Source organism: Elaeis guineensis, chromosome 9 (assembly GCF_000442705.2).
Source record: "Elaeis guineensis isolate ETL-2024a chromosome 9, EG11, whole genome shotgun sequence".
Lineage (NCBI taxonomy): Eukaryota > Viridiplantae > Streptophyta > Magnoliopsida > Arecales > Arecaceae > Elaeis > Elaeis guineensis.
In genome coordinates, this window is record NC_026001.2 from 9546782 (window position 1) to 9568735 (window position 21954).

General features: G+C 40.6%; 1 protein-coding gene and 1 long non-coding RNA gene across 3 annotated transcripts in view; both read left to right on the top strand.

Annotated features, from left to right (window-relative positions):
- LOC105051767 (uncharacterized) overlaps positions 1–21954 on the top strand; it is a 46263-nt gene that overhangs the window by 14219 nt on the left and 10090 nt on the right. The window lies entirely within an intron of this gene.
- LOC105051768 (uncharacterized) lies at positions 3886–12226 on the top strand. Of its 2 annotated transcripts, XR_012134324.1 has the most exons (5): positions 3886–5839; positions 6684–6898; positions 8366–8589; positions 10317–11489; positions 11658–12226. XR_012134324.1 is itself a non-coding variant. In XM_010932365.4 (4 exons), exons 1-4 carry the CDS (start codon positions 4444–4446, stop codon positions 11083–11085), a joined length of 2604 nt encoding a protein of 867 aa, XP_010930667.2. In that variant the 5' UTR covers positions 3886–4443; the 3' UTR covers positions 11086–11512. The 2 variants fall into 2 exon arrangements, 1 of the variants encoding a protein (XP_010930667.2); XM_010932365.4 differs by lacking the exon at positions 11658–12226 and having other exon boundaries at positions 10317–11512.

Sequence of the window (21954 nt, forward strand, 5' to 3'; positions counted from 1 at the left end):
GTACCATTTTATCTGTGATATTATTTTTAAAGAAAAATTATTCTGAAGAAAATTAGTACTACAAATAATCCAGTTGATATGATGACTAAATCTCTCACAGTGAACATGTTCAGGCATTGCTTGGATTTGGTTAGTATTTATCAAAGTTGAGATTTGCCTTTAGGGGCATTTTGAAGAAGATGATTGAAGAATTTTTCAATGGCAGTTAATCAATTCAAGCCAAGGTAGAGATTTGTTAATTGTGTCTTGAATCAATTAATGTCCAAACCCATGTGATAAATATGGAAGATCTTGCAAAGATTTCAAATGAATGGTAGCCAAGCATTTAATCCACATGACAAATATGGGATATGCAAAAGATTTGATAAAATCTTTGGATAGATATGATAAGGATATGTATAGATATAATATGATCTTATAAGATCCTTGCAAGATATGATATGGATGCTATGTAAAGGCCACATTGTGTGGCATTTGAGGTAAACAAGCAAAATGAGTGTGAGCTTGTGAGAGTAAATGAGAATTGAGTGTATTTGGGCAAAGAGTTTAAGAGAATTTTGAGTATTTGGTAGTATTTTCATTTTGTGAATATTTCTTTGATCATCTTCGCTCGTGGACGTAGGCTTAAAAGCTGAACAACGTAAATTCTTGTGTCTCATTATTTCTTTATCTTTATTTATTGTCTATTAATTTATTTTATTTTTACGCCCAAACAAGATCTAGATCTAGGGTTATTCCCAACAAGTAAAATATTTTAGAGAGAAAAAGGAACCAGGTTTAAAACACATGGTTGGAAACATACGAACAAATTCTCTTAACGCAAGCAAGAGATCCTTGTCTCAATAAATTTTGTGGGGTCTCATTACATAGTTGTTTGGTTCAGTTCAACAAATTATTTTGTTTATGATTTCTCTCTGAAATCAGAATGCAGTTGGTTAGCCTTCTGATTGCTGATCCTAGCGAGCAACTGCTAATTCAAAGATGGTATTTTGAGCCGGTCACCGTCTTGTTGCCTGCTCGCATCTCAATTTTTTTAAGAAACCAATTGCTTCTTATGTTATTACGAGGATCAATCACAGTCAAAACTTAATATTAAAGGCGCATCCCGAAGGGAAGATCTATGCCACATGGCACCCTTACTTTTTCACAGGGTACAAGGTTGTTACCCAACTTTGGTGGGACTATATTCTAAAGCATCAACAGTCTAGTGACACGTGTCAGTGAAGCTTTTTTGGGTGTCAGAGTTGGCACGCAAAGCATATTTCAAAGTTTAATCTTGATATCAAGCTTAATTGTGGTACTATTAGTAGGATTATTTCTGGCAGATTATGGCTGTAGGCATATATTTTGGTCTCTGTCTCCATCTAAGCATGACTTGGACGGCAATTTCTTGCCGCCATATTAAATCTGTTTCATGCTAATCTATCCTCTTACAACACAAAAAAGTTGTGCGTCATTTGTCCTCCCTTTTACCCGGCACTCAGCCGTCCGATACCTATTCCCTGCACGAAGCGAAACAACAATTGGATTTGTCGGCAGGGTTGGTGCTCGTTAGTATCATTGCCGATGCAATCCCGCTACTTGGATCGCAGTGGACCAGTTGCCGTAATCTCGAAGCATGGCTGTAATTGAAGGTACCTTTCGGAAGGGAAACAGGTCAGCTATTTGATGAACTAGGAAAGAGGTTGGATGCTGATAGTGTTCCCATTATATTAGCCAGTTGTCAAACTTTCCATGGTGGAAATAATTGGAACGCAACCAATCTAAGACCGCGTTGAGAATGATAAAAAAAAAAGGAAAAGAGAGACCGTCCAACCAAGCATACGAATCTTCAATGGCCGTACTGTCATATCTTCCGAAGCTGAAATTTCCCAGTGTGTGACTTTATAGATTAGAACCACTACTTTCTCCCTGCCAAACATGACCCCTGCGGTATTAGACTGTTCTGAGTCCACCCTTTATATATAGGGTTGGCAATTTAGGCCAGCTCATCAGATACCCAATCTGATCAATAAGGTGGGTTTTGTCTCATCCATTAGATTTTAGATATAATAGCCGGCTGAGATACTGATATGTAATGTAATATAATTTTAATTCATCCTCTCCTCGGATTCACTCAATAAATGGTGGCCACTATAGATCGATTGTCCCTCCTCCTCTTTACTTAAAAAATTATTATTATTGAAATTTAAAAAATAAATTATTTTATAAAAATCACAACCATCTATTATTTTTATTTTTATTTTTATTTGTAGTCCTTAATTAATTTAATTTATATGTGAACTATTTTTTATTAAAATATATTATAGTTATTGATGTACACTAGAATTTTTTATGTGCAACAAAAATTAGGTCATAAAAAAATGAGCTATAAGGTTTTCGTATTTGTATAACAGTTGTGATCTCATTAATTATACCTATAAACTATAATTATCTGAGCCAAGGTGATCCGATATGATCTAAGGTAGGTATAGGGCAGATATCGTACAAGGTTTTTAGTTTGAAGGCAGGCATAGATACTGACCTATCTAATCCCGGACCATGCCTCACGTTCAGCTATCCCTACCTGGATGCTTAATGTGTTCACATCCTATTAGCCGGTTGGCATATCATGTTCCAACTTCCAAGGTGGAAATAATTCTATATACAACCAGTCTCAAACCGTGTTGAGAATGATCAAAGACAATCAGACGTCGAAAGTGGAAGAGAGACCGTCCAAATAATTGCATACGAATCTTAAATAGCAGTATTATCATATATTCGTAAGTTGAAATTTTCTGTGTTGTCATTTTATAGATTAGAGCCAGCCACCCCCCACCGAACATGAGTCCTGGCTCTTATCTGCCATCTAGAAAATTTAACGAGTGCACTACTTTATTTTATTAGGCCATATAATCATCATTTTTTCATATACATTTAATATTTATAATTTTATTTTTTTATTTAAAATTTTAAATGATAAAAATATATTTTTTTAATTTATAATATTTTTTCTTAAAAATTATAACATCTTTTATAAAAAAATTATGACATCTCTTTCTTTTTCAAAAAAAAATATGATATTTATAACATCTCTCCATAAAATCTTCATAAAATTATAATATCTCTTCATAAAAATTATTACATCCCTCCACAAAAATTATGATATATCTTTCTTTACAAAGTCAGATATCATAATTTTTAAGAAGAAATATCATAATTTTTAAGAAAAGATGTCATATTTTTTTAAAGAATAAAAATATTATAATTTTTTAAAAAAATATCATAATTTTTATAAAAAGATGTTATAATAAAAAATAAAAATAATTTTATCATATAAAATTTTTAAATAAAAAATAATTTATAAATATTAAATATATATTAAAAAATAATAACTACACAGACCAACCTAATAAAATGATATGCTTCGTATTGAATTTTTATTCCGTACAAAGTTCCCAGAGAATTTCTCCCTTTCGACCAGTCTTAGTCTTCGTAACATTTTTAAACGCGGCTATAATTATTTCCCAAAAAAAAAAACACGGCTATAATTGTCCTTTCCATGGACCGTCCAATTGGTCCCTACCTCTCGTCTATGGTTCTTATTCAGCATCCAAAACGAAATAGAAAATTTCTACAAGCGAACGGCGGCCCAACCGCCGACGGTTGTTGATCGACGACTTCCAAGCGGTTGCATGCAGTTGGTTCACACGTCCCGGGTCTTCTCCTTTTGTGGGAACCATTCCCCCCCGTCCTCTCGCATTAAAATAATGATTCGTTTAACCCACAAAAAGTCTTCCAACTTTTCTCAAATCAACGTTAAAAGTGCCCCACCTTTTTCCCCATTCAATACCAATTGAAAACCAAATCTAAGAAGAATCTAACCCTCTTCCAAACCATCAAACCATGACCCAGCCAATCAATTAAAGGTTTCATAAGACAACCCTGTGGTGGGTCGCCACCAGACTACAAGAGTTGGTGAACAAACGTTCTAGCCCAATGCCACCGAACTATAGCTACAAGGTAGCGTGGCACTCGCGTCATTCCTTGCAACTTTAGTGCCGCCACGTGGATCCCCGTCAGGGCGAAAGGCGCGTGCGCGACGACAAACTCGTCCTCAGTCTTCTCTTCTCCATCTCCGTTCCCGCGCCATGTTCCCTCCTTCCCTATATCGTTCATGATTACCACCGTTATTCTCCCTCCCCGTTTCCTTTTCCGTTTCCGTTTCCATTCCAGCTTACGCCCTCCGGCGACCCCCCCGAAACCGTTCGAAACGCACCGTTATTAGAAGAACCGAAACGTTACCAAGTCGCCATGGACGGCAACGAAGAGAATTATTTCCGATTCCAAGCGCGAGAGCCGGAGAGGAGAGGAATTTAGGGTTGAGGTTGGGGTTTTGGTCGTCAATCGATGATTGAGAGGAGGAGAGATGGGGAGAGGGATTGAGGGCAGCGGCGGTGTGATATGGGATGCGGGAGCTCCAGGGCGGCGGAGTCCAGGGTGGTGTCGCTGTGCCGGGAGCGGAGGGAGCTGATCCGGGCGGCGGCGGACCGCCGGTACGCCCTCGCCTCCGCCCACGCCGCCTACTTCCGGGCGCTCGCCGCCGTCGGGGACTCGCTCGAGCGGTTCGTCCGCGAGGAGCTCGCGGTGGCGCCGGTGCTCACCCTGCCATCCGACGGCAAGGGCAAAAGCAAATCTGTGAGCTCCGCTTCCGACGACGGTGGCGGTAGCCGCGGCAGTGGCGGCGGGTCATCCTCCGTGACGCCGCTCTCCCACTCGCTCTCCGATGACGGCTCCCACTTGCATGTCTCCTCCGGCTCGGAGAGAAAAGGAGGAGGCGGAGATGGCGGCGGCGGTGGCGGTGGTGTAGGAGTAGAGTCGTCGTCTTCCCCTCCCCGGTCGGCCTCGGCCGCTTCCAGCCCTAATTATTCATTCATGAGGTCATCGACGGCGTTCCCTACCATGGTGTATGAGGACCCCATTACCCAACAATGGCAGCATCCTTCTAACAGTGGATATGGATACGGATATGAGTATGGGTATGGATATGGGTATCCACCATATGGTGTACCAATTGGATCTCCGCTGCCAGGTAGAGAGAATTCTTATTATTATGACCAGCCAATGAGTCCTCCGGTGTCCGCGGCAGCAGCTCCTTCGACTCCTCCGCCGCCGCCACCTCCTGAAGGCTCTGCTTGGGAATTCTTTGATCCTTTCAATACTTATGAGAAACTTTTACCGGAGTATGGTGGTGGAAGGTATGGGGTGACCTCTTATGCAAGCAGTCCTGATTCGAGCGAGGTGAGGGAGAAGGAGGGGATTCCTGATCTCGAGGATGAGACAGAGGTCGAAGCCATGAAGAAGGTGGGGAAAGAGAAGAAGGTTGTGACAGAAGATTCAGGAGGGAAGGAGTCTAGTATTGGCAGCTATAAGACCGAATCAACACAAGAAATGGGAGAGAAGGATGAGAAGAATGGTAAAATTGGTTCAGAGGAGAAAGAGAGTAAGAGTAGTTCGGTGTCAAGCAGACTAAGGAGCAGTGGGGAGGATGATGGATCCAGCGGGAAGAAAAAAGGAGTGAAATTTGAGGAAGAAGCATCATTTGTTACGGAGGTTAGCAGGCCAAGCAGTGCGAAAGCGTTGTCCACTCCAAGCAGTGGGAAATCATCATCCACTCCTAGCAATGGGAAATTGATGTCCGATCCAAGCAGTGGAAATGCTCATGGTCCAAGAGATGTGGCAGAAGTTGTGAAGGAAATTAAGGGGCATTTCAACTCAGCTGCTAATTATGGGGAAGAGGTTTCAGGGATGCTTGAGGTTGGCAAGTTGCCATACCGATCAAGAAGTAGAATGTTTAGAGGTCGGTATTTCTTTGCCTTGTTCATTTATCATTTTTATACTCTATTTGGAATTATCTGCTTGTTATCTGCAAGAGCCTTGGAGCCAATTGCTGGGGGAGGGAAGAATACTCGTCTATTAGGCTTGATTTCATTAAGCTGAAAGTTACTCTTAAAATTTAACAAATGAACTTCTCGACAGGGGGAGTAGGGGGCCAGATATGGTGTTTTTTTTCTTTTTCTTTTTCTTTTTTTTGGTTGTTGTGCAATATGATTAGTTGTATTTGTTGTCTCTGACAAGGGTAAGATTTGTTTCCTTCGGACACTAAACCCCCTACTTTTGAACATGTTGGCAAAATGTTTCGTTGTTTTTCCTCTACAGAATGATTTTCTTGGAGAGAAAGCAGTGTGAATCGCTCTATACAATTCACTTTGGCAATTGCAACTATACAATTCATCTTTTATACATTGATGTCACTCTGATTCTACTTCTTCATCATAAACACCAGTTCTTTTATAAAAGAGATGACAATGCAAATCTGGTAATATCTGTTTTTATAAAGATACAAGCTTCCAAGTTCTATTCTCCTTGTTCACTTGCTTATATTCTGACACTGCCGCTTTTAGAGCTCTAGCTTCCACTTGATTGTGATATGCTTATAACAGCATTGATAATTTTTTCTCATTTTCCCATGCATTCATGTACTAGTATATAGTTAAATTATAAATGTATAAATTAAAATGTGTATTTGAATGTCTGTATGTTATTGAACAAAAATAGATTTTTGACTTTATTATCTCCTTTAGAAACACTGACAAATTAATACACTATTATAGTATCAGCGACTCTTATATGTCTTGTTGCAGTTATACCTTCCAGGATATGGCGTCCTATGGCTTTGACTATGTTGACATCTTCACGTCCTTCTTTCAAGCATTCACGACGTTCAGCTGCAAATACGATCAGAAGCAGAGCCAGCAATGGAATTTCTGAAAAGCACATGGGTACGAAGTCTGGCGACCTTTCATCAACTCTGGAAAAGTTGTATGTATGGGAGAAGAAATTGTGTAAGGAAGTTAAGGTACAGCTCATCGTTAGATGTATCGGTTTCAATGCATCTGTGCAGTTTTACATGATGTAACTATGTTTTCTAACATCTGCTAGCCCATTGGCTATAAGTATTTATCATGCATTAAAGATATGCAATCAACGAGGACATTGAATACTTGAAGTCATGAGGGGTTAATTGTGATTTCTGGGCAGAAAACAGGAGTTTAATTAATTGAGTAGAGTAAAGGTGTTATTTTTGTATTAGTGTTTACTGTTTAGCACATGAAATGCATGTGAGAGGAAGTATGGATGATTATGAATGCTGATCTGATTAAATTATTTATGTAATTCTAAAATATACTCAACTTTTTGGAGGTGCACGTCTCTTGTTTTCTAGCTCAGAATGACTGCTGAACGAAGCGACATGTTCCATTTTTAAGATGAGTAGCTGTAGAGTTGGGAATGTGCAGACATTTGATCTCCCCTAAAGATTGGATTGTATTAAATAATAAGACAATGTCGGACACCATACAAGCCAGGCTCAAAGGCTCTTGTTACATAAGAGAGAAGGTGCCTTTAACAACATATCCGCCAAGGGCCTGCTTCGATGTCGGAATTCATAATCCAAGAATATTATCTGCCAGGCGGGACAGCCAGAGATGTCCCAAGAAAATGATTACAATAACTAACAAGTTGAACATTTGGATGAGCTGCAGGTTTCATTTGTCTTCAGGGATAAGATAAATCACCATTTTGCAAGTTTTGATTTTATCCAAGTTCTCAGAACTTGGTAGACCAGTCCAGATCTGTGGAACTTCTTTTCCAAGTGTCCTTTCTCAACATTTCTTGAAACTTCCACACAGCAGAAAATTAAATTCATGGGTAACCTATCCAGGGATCCAAATAGGTGCTTAAATTTCTGCAATTAACCCCGCTCATAGTCACAGTAGAAAAATTATGAGACTGACTAGGAGCATGTTTTATTATTTCTGTAGTCATGTCACCAGAATCTTTTAAAGCAGATATCTGTTGTATGGTAGTGGTTTTGATATGTAATACTAATCTGAAATATCCATTTTTATGGTCTACTCAGCTGAAGAACTCACTTACATATATGCTGAAATCAGCACAATTCACTTTCTTGAGCAAGATGGTGACCCTAAGTGTGTCCCTATACTAATGTGTTTTTCTATATGCATAATACTTAGAATTTGAATGATTCTGTAGTTTAATAGGTTTTGATAAGAATTCCTTAAAGTTTGTGAACTTACTAACTTGAACCTGTGCATGCAAACTACTTAAGAAAGTAAGTTTTGAAACTGTGAGCGGTAATTGTGGAAAGGTTAGGAGAATAACAAATGTGAACATAACAATGTTTAGTCTTTCTCAATTGCAATGTTTAGGACAGGTAATGGTAGAAAACCATGGATGGTTCATAGTCTTTGAATCTATTTTGTAGTCAAAATATTTGTTAACATTGCTTAAGTGGCTGTGCTAGGATGAAGAAAAGCTGCAGAGCATTTATGACAAGAAGTACAAACGCCTGAAAGCTTTGGATCGTGGAGGAGCAGAGTTCAATAAAATCGACTCTGCTCGAGCATCAATAAGGAAGTTGCGTACCAAAATAAGCATTATAATTAAATCAGTGGATGCCATTTCAAACAGAATGCACAAGATAAGAGATGAAGAGTTGCAGCCGCAACTTACTGAATTGATTCAAGGGTATGAAAATTGATTCAACTGTCTTAATCTTCTGAATGTCTAACTATTCATTATCTCTAAATTTGTTCCTTATTTTTCATTAAGCCATTGGATGTACCAAATGTATGTTCCTGATAGAGACAGCATTACACAAAATGGTTTGTTGAGCTAAAGAGTGTTGGACTTCCAGACAGCTTACATTTTCATGGGTAAGCTGGGGTTGAAGCGACCAATCCCATGCTGCAAATGTACTTTTTAATCATCCAAGCTATGGGTTGAAAACCTGAAGATAATTAAGCCCTTGTATTATTGAAATTTATATGTTATCAGTAGCCTCACCAGAAACTAAGGCATTTTAAATTTCATTTGGAGTGTTCATTTTGTAATTTCTTTCCTATTATGTCACTTCAAATTAATATGTAGTTTAAAGAAAAACATTCAAGTCTAGAATGGTTGGTCAAATATACAACCATGTTACTTTCAAATTACGAACTAGCATTATCATGCTGATTCTAGAATTTAGTAGTTTGTTGACACCATAACTTAAAAGCTTCTCCAGCTTATGCAATTTAGTTTTGTTTAAGTAGATCGATGAGATTCATAAGTTTTCTTTAAATATGACTTCTGGAATTAGAGTGTGATAGAATTAAGAGAGTTGAAATTGATGGAGAAACATCTGAAAAGATGAATTTTCATAAAACTGAGGAGAATTGATATGGGAGAGGAAAAGTTAAGGCTAAAACCTTGAGCATCAGATTTGAAAGAGTGGGCCATAAGAGAGATTTTATGGGTCACCCACTGCAAGATATTTACCAGCATAACCTATTTTATGAGTTCTTTTCATGGTAGGATCTCTTTTTAAAAATATTTACTGTGGAATTTTTTTCATAGTGAATAATCTTTCATAAGGTGGTATCCTAGTCAAAGATATCCATGTTCTCATCATTTTGTTTCCTCATCAAAAAAAAATGGATGAGACACTGCAGATATTTGACCTTGTAACGATTTTACTAGGCCTTACATCTACAATTTTCTCAGATTGTCTGTTTATCCTGCCAGTTGGCTGAGAGTGTTTTAATGCTCCTCCTTGCTTGAACGATACTCTCTTTAGGTTCTATTGTGACCAGTTTGTATATGATTGTGTATCATGCTTTGTGTTGGAAAACTTGGGAAGTGAAACACGATAATAATCCAAACACACTTGCTTGACTTGGGTAAAAGGAGCAGTTTTTTGTAATGCTTTCTGCAGGGAGATTTAATATTCTTTGTAGGACTAGAGTTGCTTTTTCTTACTCTTGCTCTTCTTCTTCAATTTGATGCTTGGGTGGTGAAATTATTTTCTACCTTATGTGAAACAACTCTTTGTCAATCAACCATCATGAGAAGAAATGTTATTGATCAAAAAAGAAATTGCTTAAAATTAAAATATGGCCAGGCGATCTAAAAAATCAAGGGAGATCAGCATTCATTTTGCATTTTTGATAATGATAAATTTATCATCAAACCAGGTCACACAATGAATCTTTTGAGCCTTCAGTAACTTTTACATCCAAACATGACTCGTACTTTGAAGAAAGAAAAAATGGTAAAATATGCAATGTAAATTATCAAGTTGATTGGACATTTTGTGCTTCTTTAGATGATCTTTTTTTATTGATTATACTTTTACATAACTCTATCTCATACTATATGGACAAGATATTTGAAATAGAATCCCGAGCTTACATTATCATCCTTTTGGTGTGCAGATTGGTTAAAATGTGGAAATCTTTGCTGGATTGTCATCGGAAGCAGTTACAAGCCATAGTTGATAGCAAAAGGCAGAGTCTCACAGCAAAGACTGGAAGGCAAAGCCAAACAATTGCAAAGGCTACCAAGGAACTGGAGGCGGATCTCTTGCACTGGTTGCATTGTTTTAAGGAATGGATCAGCACTCAGAAAGCTTATAATGAAGCATTGAATGGATGGTTAATGAAATGGCTCCCAGAAGAACTGGAACAAACACCTGATGGGGTTGCGCCTTTCTCCCCAGGCCGGATTGGAGCTCCTGCTGTATATATCATCTCTAATGATTGGTTCCATGCAATTAAAAGCATTTCTGAAGACAAAGCAACTGAAACAATACATGATTTTTCTGTGATTGCACATAAATTATGGGAGAGTCAAAACAGGGAACAGGACCTAAGACTAAAGGCAGAGTATCTATCCAGAGATTATGACAGAAGGCGTAAATCTCTGCAGCAGGACAGTGGGATGAATGAGCGCATGGATATAGTGTCAGTTACTGAGAATGGTGAGGAACACCATGATGATCGCTTGACTGAATTGGACTCGATGAAGAAAAGATTGGAAGAAGTGAAAGCCAAACATGACGAAACTGTTAAGCAAGTCCAAGATGCAGCTTCCAGTATTTTGCAGACTGGTTTAATTCCTATATTTGAAGCCTTGGAAACTTTTAGTTCGGAGACACTTAGGGCTTATGAGGGGGTTAGATTGCCAAATGAAAGGGGATCATAAGCACACAAACATATTAACAATTATAGCCAATTTATGTTGGGTTTCAACCAAGCAAACCCCATCTGGTCCAGCAAAAGAAATCTGTATAATAACACCATTCTCGCTCTGGATCAAATTACGATAGCACTTCTCACCATCACTCTTGGAGTCTGCTGTAAGGTGAGATCACCAGAGTGGTTTGGGACCCCTTTTAGAAAGCCATCTAAGTGTGGGTTCCTTCAGAAACCTTAGGGTTACTGATTCAACAGGAAGCATCTTCGGGACATTTAGAGGATGTAGAGCATTCATTCATTGGTTTATTGATCGGTTGGTAGGGTTTTAAGAGGTCATGATGGTTGCTGTTGGTTGTGGTTCATGATGAGATATATTCAAGCTTCGCAACTGGCTGATTAATCAATTGAAAGGTAGTGACTGGATTCTTCCTCTAGAGGTTTGTAGGCTTCAATTTGATTTCAGATGAGCTAACAGCATTATACTACTAACTAAACAGGGAACATGGGCTGCTTTTGATTCATTCACAGTTATTGTTGTATATCAAGCTGACAAGAAATTTTGTTTATACCCCCCAGCAGAATGGTCTTGGATCTCAGTCATGCTTTGCAGATTTTTTAGTGGCTTTTCAAGTGCTGCTGGGATCAGTTCCATTGCTGGATAATTGATCAGATGGCTGGTAATAAATCGTCAATAAAGATACCCATGGCATTGAAATGTGCAGCATCACTTGTAAGAGCATGCGCATGGTGGGAAGATGCCCTCGTCTGTATACCGTCTTCCCTGTGATGGCTTGCTGAGAAGTGTGGTTTCTGTGTTTCTCCACATTTCATAATCATAGTTGAAGATTCTAGCTCCCCAATCCTACTTCAGAAATAGCAGAATATCACTGTTTGTGGATCCTCTTTGATCAATAATTTTGTGAACAATTAGATAAACCCAAAAATACTGTTTCATGTTCACATACTTAAAGAGGTTGAGCCTCCATGAAGCCACATGCAATTTTATGTCAGCAATCTATTGTTACCAAGTCACCTGAAAAGTAAATCATGTTCGATGGTAATTTCATAGACACCCATTAATGCATGGGTGATATCATATTCAATACACAAAGGCCATTGCTTGGTGAAATGGTAAAGGCTAGGGTTGACAATTGCGCACAGGTTCGAGTCACAGGTTGGCCCTTTTGTGTAACAAAATCCTAAAGATTAGGTTTATCCCTAGTTCACCCGTTCGAGGACCCCTGATTGTCAAGAACATAACCAAGTAAGTAACGGCCGTTATCATATTTGAAGAACATGAACGACTATGAGATTTCATGGGAATATTTAAATCAGCTAACCACTGGTTAGTCGACTTTATTTAACTTTATTTCACCACCCTTATCAAATAAAGTGAAACATGTTAGCCTACTTTTTGGGGTGTTGAGAAATTATTAAAGTTATCATGACATTTTGGGCTCATCTATTTGGTTAAACTACTAATCATCCCCAAACTAACAGAACTAGCATCCAAATAGGGCCTAGATCTTGCTGAAACAGGATAGAGTAATATCGATCTCAGTTCTAACAACTTCTGTAAGTGGGTCTCTATCTCTTTTGCTTATTTTCTGGTTGGTTTCTTTGGCAGGTTTCTTACCATGTGCAAATGGCTAAGTTCTATATAGAGGTTAAACTTGTTGCTATAAGGGCTTATGCTAGATGCTAAAATATTTCAGATAACATTGCAATAAGGGAAATAAGAGGGTGGGCCTTGACATGATGATAAGATTGCTCCATTATAACCTGGCCTTGTGCGTCAGAATATCCTTTTTTTTATTGCCATAAGGAAAATCCCATAATTGGCTATCTTAAATTTCAGGTCTGCCCAGTTACTTGTACCGATCAAGGACACTCTTCACAATGATATCCGGGAAGTGGAAGGACCTTAGACAAGAATATGCACTCTCCCCTATTGTTCTAGTTCTTGTAGTCGCTTAGCTTTCTTGAATGTTCATGAAAGGTTCAAAATCATCAATATCCATCCTAATCTTTCTTGTTCTAATTTTGGTAGAGATGGTGCTCTGGTTAATCATTCACGATTTAATGATGACAAGATAGTGCATGGGAAAATACTCATCAAACATCAAAATTTGCCATGCTTTTTTTTTTTTTAAAAAAAAATGTCTCTTGACAAATTTGACTAAAAGATTCTGGTAAGGATGGGACAACCAATGATAGTTTGAAAGTCATGTTGAAATTCTGATTTATGAGGTTGATATCTTCCTGCTTGGATACTGGATTCTCCTTTGAAGTTGAAATCAGATTGGATTGATTTGGCTTGTTTGATGCCATAATTAGTATATTCAAATGAAAGGTGGTGACAGTACAATATGAGCTTTTGGTTAAGGATAGCTTAAGCAATGTAATTTGCACTTATATCTCATTTAACAGATCAAGAATGCCGAAGGGGTTGCAGCGAAATGCTGAAGCACAAAAAGCACAATTTTGGGAGGAAATCAATTGGAGGAAGGCTATGCACCTTTGGGTTGAAGTATGCTTCAAGAAAAGATGGTGGTCAGGTTTGTGATTAGCTGAGGAAATGAAACATGGACCACTTGAGTGTGCTTTAAAAAAGTGCCGTTGATATTTGTGCTCTTTGGAGGACAACTGATGGAGTGAATGGCAATAGGTAAGTTTTAGGTGCTAAACCTAAGGAGAAGGTTCTTACATCACTTCCATAAATGAATGAAGAAATACTGATTGATGTTCGGGTATTAAAAACTGGGGTCAGTTTGAGGTTGAAAAAGGTAATATGTATTTCAGGAGTGATAAATATTGCATATATCTTTTCCATGCTTTGTTTCTGATTGTATACATGTTGGCTGATACAGATGCAGTGTTACTAGAGAAAGATTGGTTATACTCTTAAAGATTTTAAAATTTGAGATGAGATAACAGGCTTTAGGAAATGGGGACAAAACAGAGCATAGAACTTGTGGTGTTAAAGGTGCTCTAAACTAATATTTTGGCGATGGTGCAAATAGGCCAAGTAAGAAAAAGACTTGGGACTGCTCAGTATACTTTAAAAATGTGGAGAACAGTAGACTGCATGTTAGGATTTGACGCCTCGAGATTCAGCCCACATTGAGCCCACAGCGAGGTTCGCGGCGAAAAACGGAGTCCAACGAGACCAAGATCACCTGAAACGGAGCTCGGATGGAGGAGATACGAGCTTTTGAAGTCGGCACGAGAATCGAGGCGGCGGAGGATCGCCGGCGACTGGCGGCGGGCGGCAGCGGTGCGGCCGCAGGCGGCGGCGCGCGGGACGCGCGTCCCAGGCCCGCATGGGACGCGGGACCCAGGCTCGCGCGGGACGCGCGACCCAGGCCCAGGCCCGCGCGGGACGCGCGACCCAGCGACCTGCTAGCCCCTTGCCCCGGTCCACCGTGGGCCGGATGGTCCACGGAGCGGTCTGTGGACCGCGTGGGCGTTTCCCACGCGTTTCTCGCGGTCCACGGTACTATTTCGTGGACCGGAGCGCGATCCAACGGTCCAAGTGGCTCCCGGTCTTGATCCGACGGTCCAGGGGGTTTTTTGGCTTTGTTTAGGATTCCTAATCCGTGTCTAATCAAGTTTAAACCCTGTTTATGCCTTTAAAAAGGCCTGAGACAACAGAGGGATGTGGGGGTTCGGTTTCTCGCCGCCGTACGAACCAGAGGAGAGAGAGAAAGGCTAGGGCGTTGAGAGAGAAGGAGCCGGAGGCTCCTGGACAGCGGTCGCCAGGCTCTTCAGGGGTTCAGGGGGGTCTCCAAGAGAGAGAGAGCTTTTGTGAGGGGAACTTCATGTGAGAGAGAATTGGGTGTACAAGGGTTGAGGGTGAGGTCTCCTCTTGTAAAATTTTCTTTTCATAGTGAAGTTTGCATGCCCCGTGGAGGCGAGCCCTTTTGTGGCTGATCCACGTATTTTGATTGTTTTTCCTTTTGTTTTGTTTCTTCTTTCTTTCTGCTGCATCGCGTGGTACTGAAAGGATCTTGGGAGGTGGTGTCCTGGCCAGACATCCACCCAACAAGTGGTATCAGAGCAAGACGGTACAAGGACGCAGACTGCAGTGGTGGTGAGCAAGACTGAAGATGGAGAAAACAAGAACAATCAAGATGGAGATCAACAAGTTCGATGGTAAGAGCAATTTCTCCTTGTGGCAGGCAAGGGTGAAGGACGTGCTCATCCAACAGGGGTTGATCGATGCTCTCTTGTGCGATGAGAAGCCGACCACCATGGAGGTGCAGGATTGGAAACGGCTACAGATGTAGGCGGTGAGTACCATCCGCATTTGCCTGGCGGATGAGGTGGTGATCCATGTGCTGAGCGAGACTTCCCCGACGGTGCTATGGTCGAAGCTCGAGGAGTTGTACATGGCGAAGTCTCTCACCAACACTCTTTTCCTCTGGAGGCAGTTTTACCAACTGCGGATGACTGAGGGACAGAGCGTGCAGGAACATCTGAGCCACTTCCAGAATATCCTCACCGACCTTCTCAGCGTTGGCGAGAACGTTGAGGAGAAGACCAGGGCGCTGGTTTTGCTGGCGTCGCTTCCTTCTTCGTACGAGTCCTTGGTGACTGCTCTTCTAGTGGGGAAGAGCACTATCAAGATGGACGAGGTCACCGCGGCGATACTCCAAAACGAGGTTCTCAGGAGAGAGAACCCAGCTTCGAGCTCAGATGTCGATTGCTCAGCTTTGGTGGCTTCTGGAGGTGCAGGAGGCGGTAGACGGAGCGACAGGAGATCGCAACGAGGGCGGTCTAAGTCCAGGAGGGACTTGAGCAAAATCAGGTGTTACCGGTGTGAGGAGTTGGGGCATCTAGCCAGAGATTGCCCTCAACTGAAAAATCGGACGGTGGCTGCTGTAGCGACGGCCGGCAGTGATTTAGATGGAGATGTCTTTGAGATATCTGATGAGGTATCTACTTCTTCCCAGTAGTGGATATTAGATTCTGCATGCCCCTATCATGTGTGTTGCAGAGAGGAGCAGTTTGACTCCCTGGAGAACAGTGAGGGCACTGTATATCTGCCGGATGGATCGAGCTGTGCGATCAGAGGCATTGGGACGGTCAGCTGGAGGACAAATGACGGTGCAGTGAGGAGATTGGGGGAGGTCCGATACATTTCCGATTTCAGACGGAATCTTATCTCACTTAGCAGACTGGATTCGAGAGGCTACAGGACGGTAGCTGGTGGAGGAATCCTGAGTGGTGCGGACATCAGAGCCATCAAAAATTGGCAACATAATTTAAGTTCGATTTGGATCGAAGAAGCCTCATTAAATTGATTCTACTTCAGTTATTTATTTTCAGTCAATAAATTTTAATGCATTTGGCTTTGGGTCCATAGGGCCATACTTGGATTTGTCCACGTCACCTTTGGAGCCACCACTCTCCACATGCCAAGAGAAGAATATGCATGCCAGCATATGCCGTGCTCATGCCAAGTTGTGTCAAGCATCAAGCACCCACATGAAATTCCATTTCTTCCTTAGAATTCCTTAAGAGTTCTTGGCTACTTACTTATTTTGTTGAAGGCTGATTTCTTTCCTATGGTAGATTATAATGCTTTACTTTTTTGTGGAGGGTTGATTTCTTCCTTGTAAAAATAAGAGATTCCTAAACAAATAGGACCCTTAGAGTCCTATATAAATCCTTGTATCTTTCATGAAAAAAAATAATGAATGATTTTACAAACTCCACAAATACTTGTGTCAATCGCTCCGAGAGGGAGAGGGTGTGAGACCCAAAATCGCCCCACAAGGGGAGGGTGTGAGGCCCACTTTCTATCCTATTCCTTCTACTTAAGATTCAGTGTTCCTGCGACTCTGATCGACTCCACCATCTACCCACGCAAGCCTATTCCGTCAAGAGAAGATCTGTCTCCTCCAGAATATTCATCTGTCGTGCTGAGAGAAGGAGTGATTTCTTATTCTACAGATCATATGCTGTCAAGGACCTTCGTTCCTTAACAGTTGATCTTTGATTTTTTTTTTTTTATCCGATGTTGGTAAAGACCTAGTTCTTTATCGATGGATCTGTTTAGTTAAAAGATTAAGAGCCCTAATCAGAGTAGTTTCTTAACTACCACGATCCGGATTCTTATCATCTTCTTGGATTTTCTCACGGGTTTAATGTTTTATTTTCTCTCGTTCCATTCTTACTTCTTTTTTTTGCATCTACTCGTGAGCATGTTTAATTTCTGCTATCTGTTTATGAAATTTTTTATTACTAATTGTTTACTGATCTCTCGAATGGCATTCGTCTGTATCATTTAGATTGATCTCGCTTTAGTCTCGTATCAATCAATCACGCCTCCTGAGCAGAGTATAGGCAACTATACTGTCTGTCCTGGGAATAATGAGCCCCTGGCCGGACGTGATTTGTTGTTGATGAACAGAAGAGAGCTTGATTATTAGGATTGATTTTTTTTTTAGGATTGTCCCGCATCAATTTGGTATCAGAGCAGGTTGATTAGGGCTTTAGTTTAAATTCAGCAATTTAAATTTTCGCAAGTTAAATTTTCGCACTCTAAATTTCGTACTTTACTTTCAAGCATTTTAATTTTATTGCACCTTATTTCTGCATCTTAGAGTTGCATGACCACTAGATCAGGTACCTGGTACCAACATCCTACTTCCCCACCCAACACCAATATGGATCCCAATATAGCAGCCATCATTAATGCTCTGACTGAAAAGTTTGATGACATGAAAAATTTTATGAAAGCCATGGATGAGAGAATAGTGGTATTAGAAGAAGCTAGGCAGAAACAACCTGAACCTGAGTCTCTCCGACTACCTATAGGACAAAGAGGTAGGAATCTAGAACTTGATCGACCTATAGGGGCACGTCCGCACCATAACCAGTTCGATCAAGATGAGCATATTCTTAGGAATGTGAAAGTCGAAGCCCCAAGTTTTGATGGTTGTCTAGATCCGAGAGAGTACCTAGATTGGGAATCAGGTATGGACCACTATTTTGGATGGTATGAAATGTCTGAAGCAAGGAGAGTTAGATTTGCTAGGATGAAATTGATGAGGCAAGCCCGACTTTATTGGAAAAGTGTAGAGCGTCTTCTCAATCAGAGAAGACAAGATCCGATAGAAACCTGGGATGAGATGAAAGAAAAACTCAGAGAGAAGTACCTCCCCACCTCTTACCAACAAAGACTTTTAGATCAATGGCAGAGGCTTACTCAAGGGAATAGATCAGTCACCGAGTATATCACGAGATTTGATGAATACCTCATGAGATGTGGAGTAGCCGAAGATAGAGTTGTTACCTTATCTCGATTTAGAGCTGGATTACGAGAGGATATTCAGCGTGAGCTCTTTCTGCGAGAGGTAACCACGTTGGAACAAGCTTATCAACTTGCCTTAGATTTTGAAAGATTTTCTAGATATTCGACTCTCCGTCGTCCTGAACCCAACCGAGTAACCCCTTCTGGATCGAGACCTAATATTAATCAAACTCCTAGTAACAGACCTCCACTTACAAATCCTATTGGGAGAAAAGAAGATAAAGGAAAAGGAGCTATAGGAGAGTTATCAAAAGGAAGTAGTTCTCGATCTCATTGCTTCAAGTGCCATGGTTACGGTCACTTTGCTGCACAATGCCCCAACCGATCATTATTCGTAGAAGAATTAGAAGGAGAAACTCTAGAAAATATTGAGGAGGAAGTTTATGAAGCTGATCCAGATTTAGCCGAGCAATTTGAGAGTACTGAGAACATCCTAGATTATGCCACACCTGAGTCAGACCTTAGGCTTGGAGTCGTTAGGTATGTCCTAGCCCAAACTAAGGAAAGTGAAGACTGGCGTAGGACCTCTATTTTCCATACCTTCATAAAATTTGGCGATAAAATTTGTAAGGTGATCATTGATAGCGGTAGCTGTATCAACGCCATCTCCACCGACACGGTTAAGCGATTAGGATTAACTCCTGTAGATCATCCTAGTCCATACCGTGTGTCTTGGATTGATTCCTCCTCTATTCCCATCAAATTTAGATGTCGTGTGCCCATCCAGCTTCATTCCTATCAGGATCATGTGTGGTGCGATGTCTTACCCATGGAAGTCGGAAGTATCATATTAGGTCGGCCTTGGCTATTCGACAATGATGTTACGATTTATGGCCGTACCAACTCCTGCAGCTTTACTCATCAGGGTAAGAAGATCACGATTAATCCTTCCTCACCTAAGGCTACTAATAGAAAGATAGGCGATGGACCAAAAGAAAATCTTAAGAAGAAAAGCCTCAATCTGATAGGTGCTAAAGAATTAGAGACGGTCATGAGTGAAGGATCACCAGTTTGGATGCTTGTTGCTAGAGAAGTTCGTGAGGATTCTAAGGTGGATTATCCTAAGGAAGTAGCTAGCCTTCTTGCTGAGTTTCATGATGTCTTTCCTGAGGATCTTCCAGATTACTTACCGCCTATGAGAAACATTCAACATGCCATTGATTTAGTTCCTGGATCTACCCTACCCAACTTGCCCCACTATAGGTTGAACCCTAATGAGCATGCTGAGCTACAAAGACAAGTTGGAGAGCTGATAAAAAAAGGATTTGTGAGGGAGAGTTTGAGTCCTTGCGCGGTTCCTGCACTACTGACTCCAAAGAAGGATGGTACATGGAGGATGTGCATAGATAGCCGTGCCATTAATAAGATCACCATTAAGTACCGCTTTCCCATCCCTAGGTTAGATGACATGTTAGATATGATGGCCGGATCCACTATCTTTCTAAGATCGATCTTAAGAGTGGTTACCATCAAGTAAGGATTAGACCGGGAGATGAGTGGAAAACTGCTTTCAAGACAAAAATGGTTTATATGAGTGGATGGTGATGCCATTTGGATTATCTAATGCTCCTAGTACCTTCATGAGGTTGATGACCCAAGTACTACGACCATTTATAGGAGTATTTGTAGTCGTATATTTTGATGACATTTTGATCTATAGTCGAACTAGGGAAGACCATTTAGATCACCTCCAAAGAGTGTGTCAAGTTCTTAAAACAGAAAGCTTGTATGCTAATCCTAAGAAGTGCGCTTTTATGACAGACCATATCATCTTTTTAGGTTTTGTTGTTACCCCCAATGGTGTATCTGCTGATCCTGAAAAGATTAGAGCAATAGTTGAGTGGCCGGTGCCCAAGAGTGTGCATGACGTGCGGAGTTTTCATGGATTAGCAACTTTTTATCGTAGGTTCATAAAAGGGTTTAGCACCATAGTCGCTCCCATCACTGACTGCATTAGAAAGGAAAATTTTGAATGGACTAGGGCAGCCAATAGAGCCTTTCTAGACATTAAGGATAAGATGACTCATGCCCCAATCTTACGTCTCCCTGATTTTTCTAAGGTTTTTGAAGTAGCGTGCGATGCGTCAGGAGTTGGGATTGGTGGTGTCCTTAGTCAAGAAGGTCATCCGGTAGCATACTTTAGCGAGAAACTTAACGATTCTAAACTCAAGTATTCTACCTATGATAAGGAGTTTTATGCGGTAATTCAAGCTTTAAGATATTGGAGGCATTACCTGCTACCGCAAGAATTTGTTTTGTACTCTGACCATGAGGCCCTTAGATTCCTGAATTCTCAAAAGAAATTGAATTATAGACACGGTAGGTGGGTCGAGTTTTTGCAAGCCTATACTTTTGTTTTGAAACACCGTGCAGGTGTAGAGAATCGTGCTGCTGATGCCCTGAGTCGTCGTCATACTTTGCTGTCCACCGTTAGTATAGAAGTTGTTGGTTTTGATAAGATTAAAGAAAATTATGAGGAGTGTCCAGATTTTGGTGACATACTTACCGCTTTACGTAAGGGGCCATCTAGAGAACGTAGTGAATATACCCTTCAGGATGGTTACCTATTTAGAGAAACTAGGCTGTGTATCCCCGTACATCTTTGAGAGATTTTTTAGTTTGGAAATTACATGCTGGAGGATTAGCTGGACACTTTGGTAGGAATAAACTATAGAGTTGGTAGAAGCCCAGTTCTTTTGGCCAAGCTTGAAAAGAGATGTCGTCCGAATTGTTGCCCAATGTAGAACATGTGCCGTGGCAAGCAGAGAAAACAAAACACCGGCTTATATACACCCTTACCTATACCAGACTATCCTTGGCAAGATGTTAGTATGGATTTTGTTTTGGATTACCTAGGACAGCCAGGAAGCATGATTCCATTCTAGTGGTTGTAGATAGATTTTCAAAAATGACCCATTTCTTGCCCTGTTGCCAAACGTCTGATGCGTCGAAAGTTGCAAGGATATACTTTGATGAGATTGTTAGACTACATGGATTGCCTAAAACCATTGTTTCTGATAGGGATGTTAGATTTATGAGCTACTTTTGGAAAACCTATGGCATCTTTTAGGCACAAAACTAAAGTTTTCTTCTGCCTATCATCCGCAAACAGACGGTCAGACCGAAGTGGTTAATAGGAGTCTTGGAAATCTTTTGGTGCTTGATTGGGAACATATGGGTAACTGGGATCTTTTGCTGCCCCGAGCCGAATTTGCATATAATAGCTCTGTTATAGGTCCATTGGCATGAGTCCTTGAAGTAGTTCATGGATATCAACCTAGAAAACCAATAGACCTCATCCCACTACCCATGCATGCTAGGATTTCCGAATCTGCAGAGTCATTTGCACAGCATGTCAAGAGTCTGCATAAAGAGATCAGTAAAAAAATTAGTATGAGTAATAAAGTTTATAAACAGAATGCAGATTCTCATCGACGTGTTCAAGAGTTTGCAGAGGGAGACTATGTGATGGTCGATTGAGGCTGAACGGTTTCCTCCCGGAACCGTGAAGAAGTTACATGCCCGAGGAGCAGGTCCATTTAAGATCATAAAGAA

Coding starts and splice junctions, on each gene's coding strand:
- LOC105051768 (XM_010932365.4), top strand. CDS start 4,444: ATGGGATGCGGGAGCTCCAGGGCGGCGGAGTCCAGGGTGGTGTCGCTG. Junction 5,840..6,683: donor AAGAAGTAGAATGTTTAGAG/GTCGGTATTTCT, acceptor GTCTTGTTGCAG/TTATACCTTCCAGGATATGG. Junction 8,590..10,316: donor CTTACTGAATTGATTCAAGG/GTATGAAAATTG, acceptor TTTGGTGTGCAG/ATTGGTTAAAATGTGGAAAT.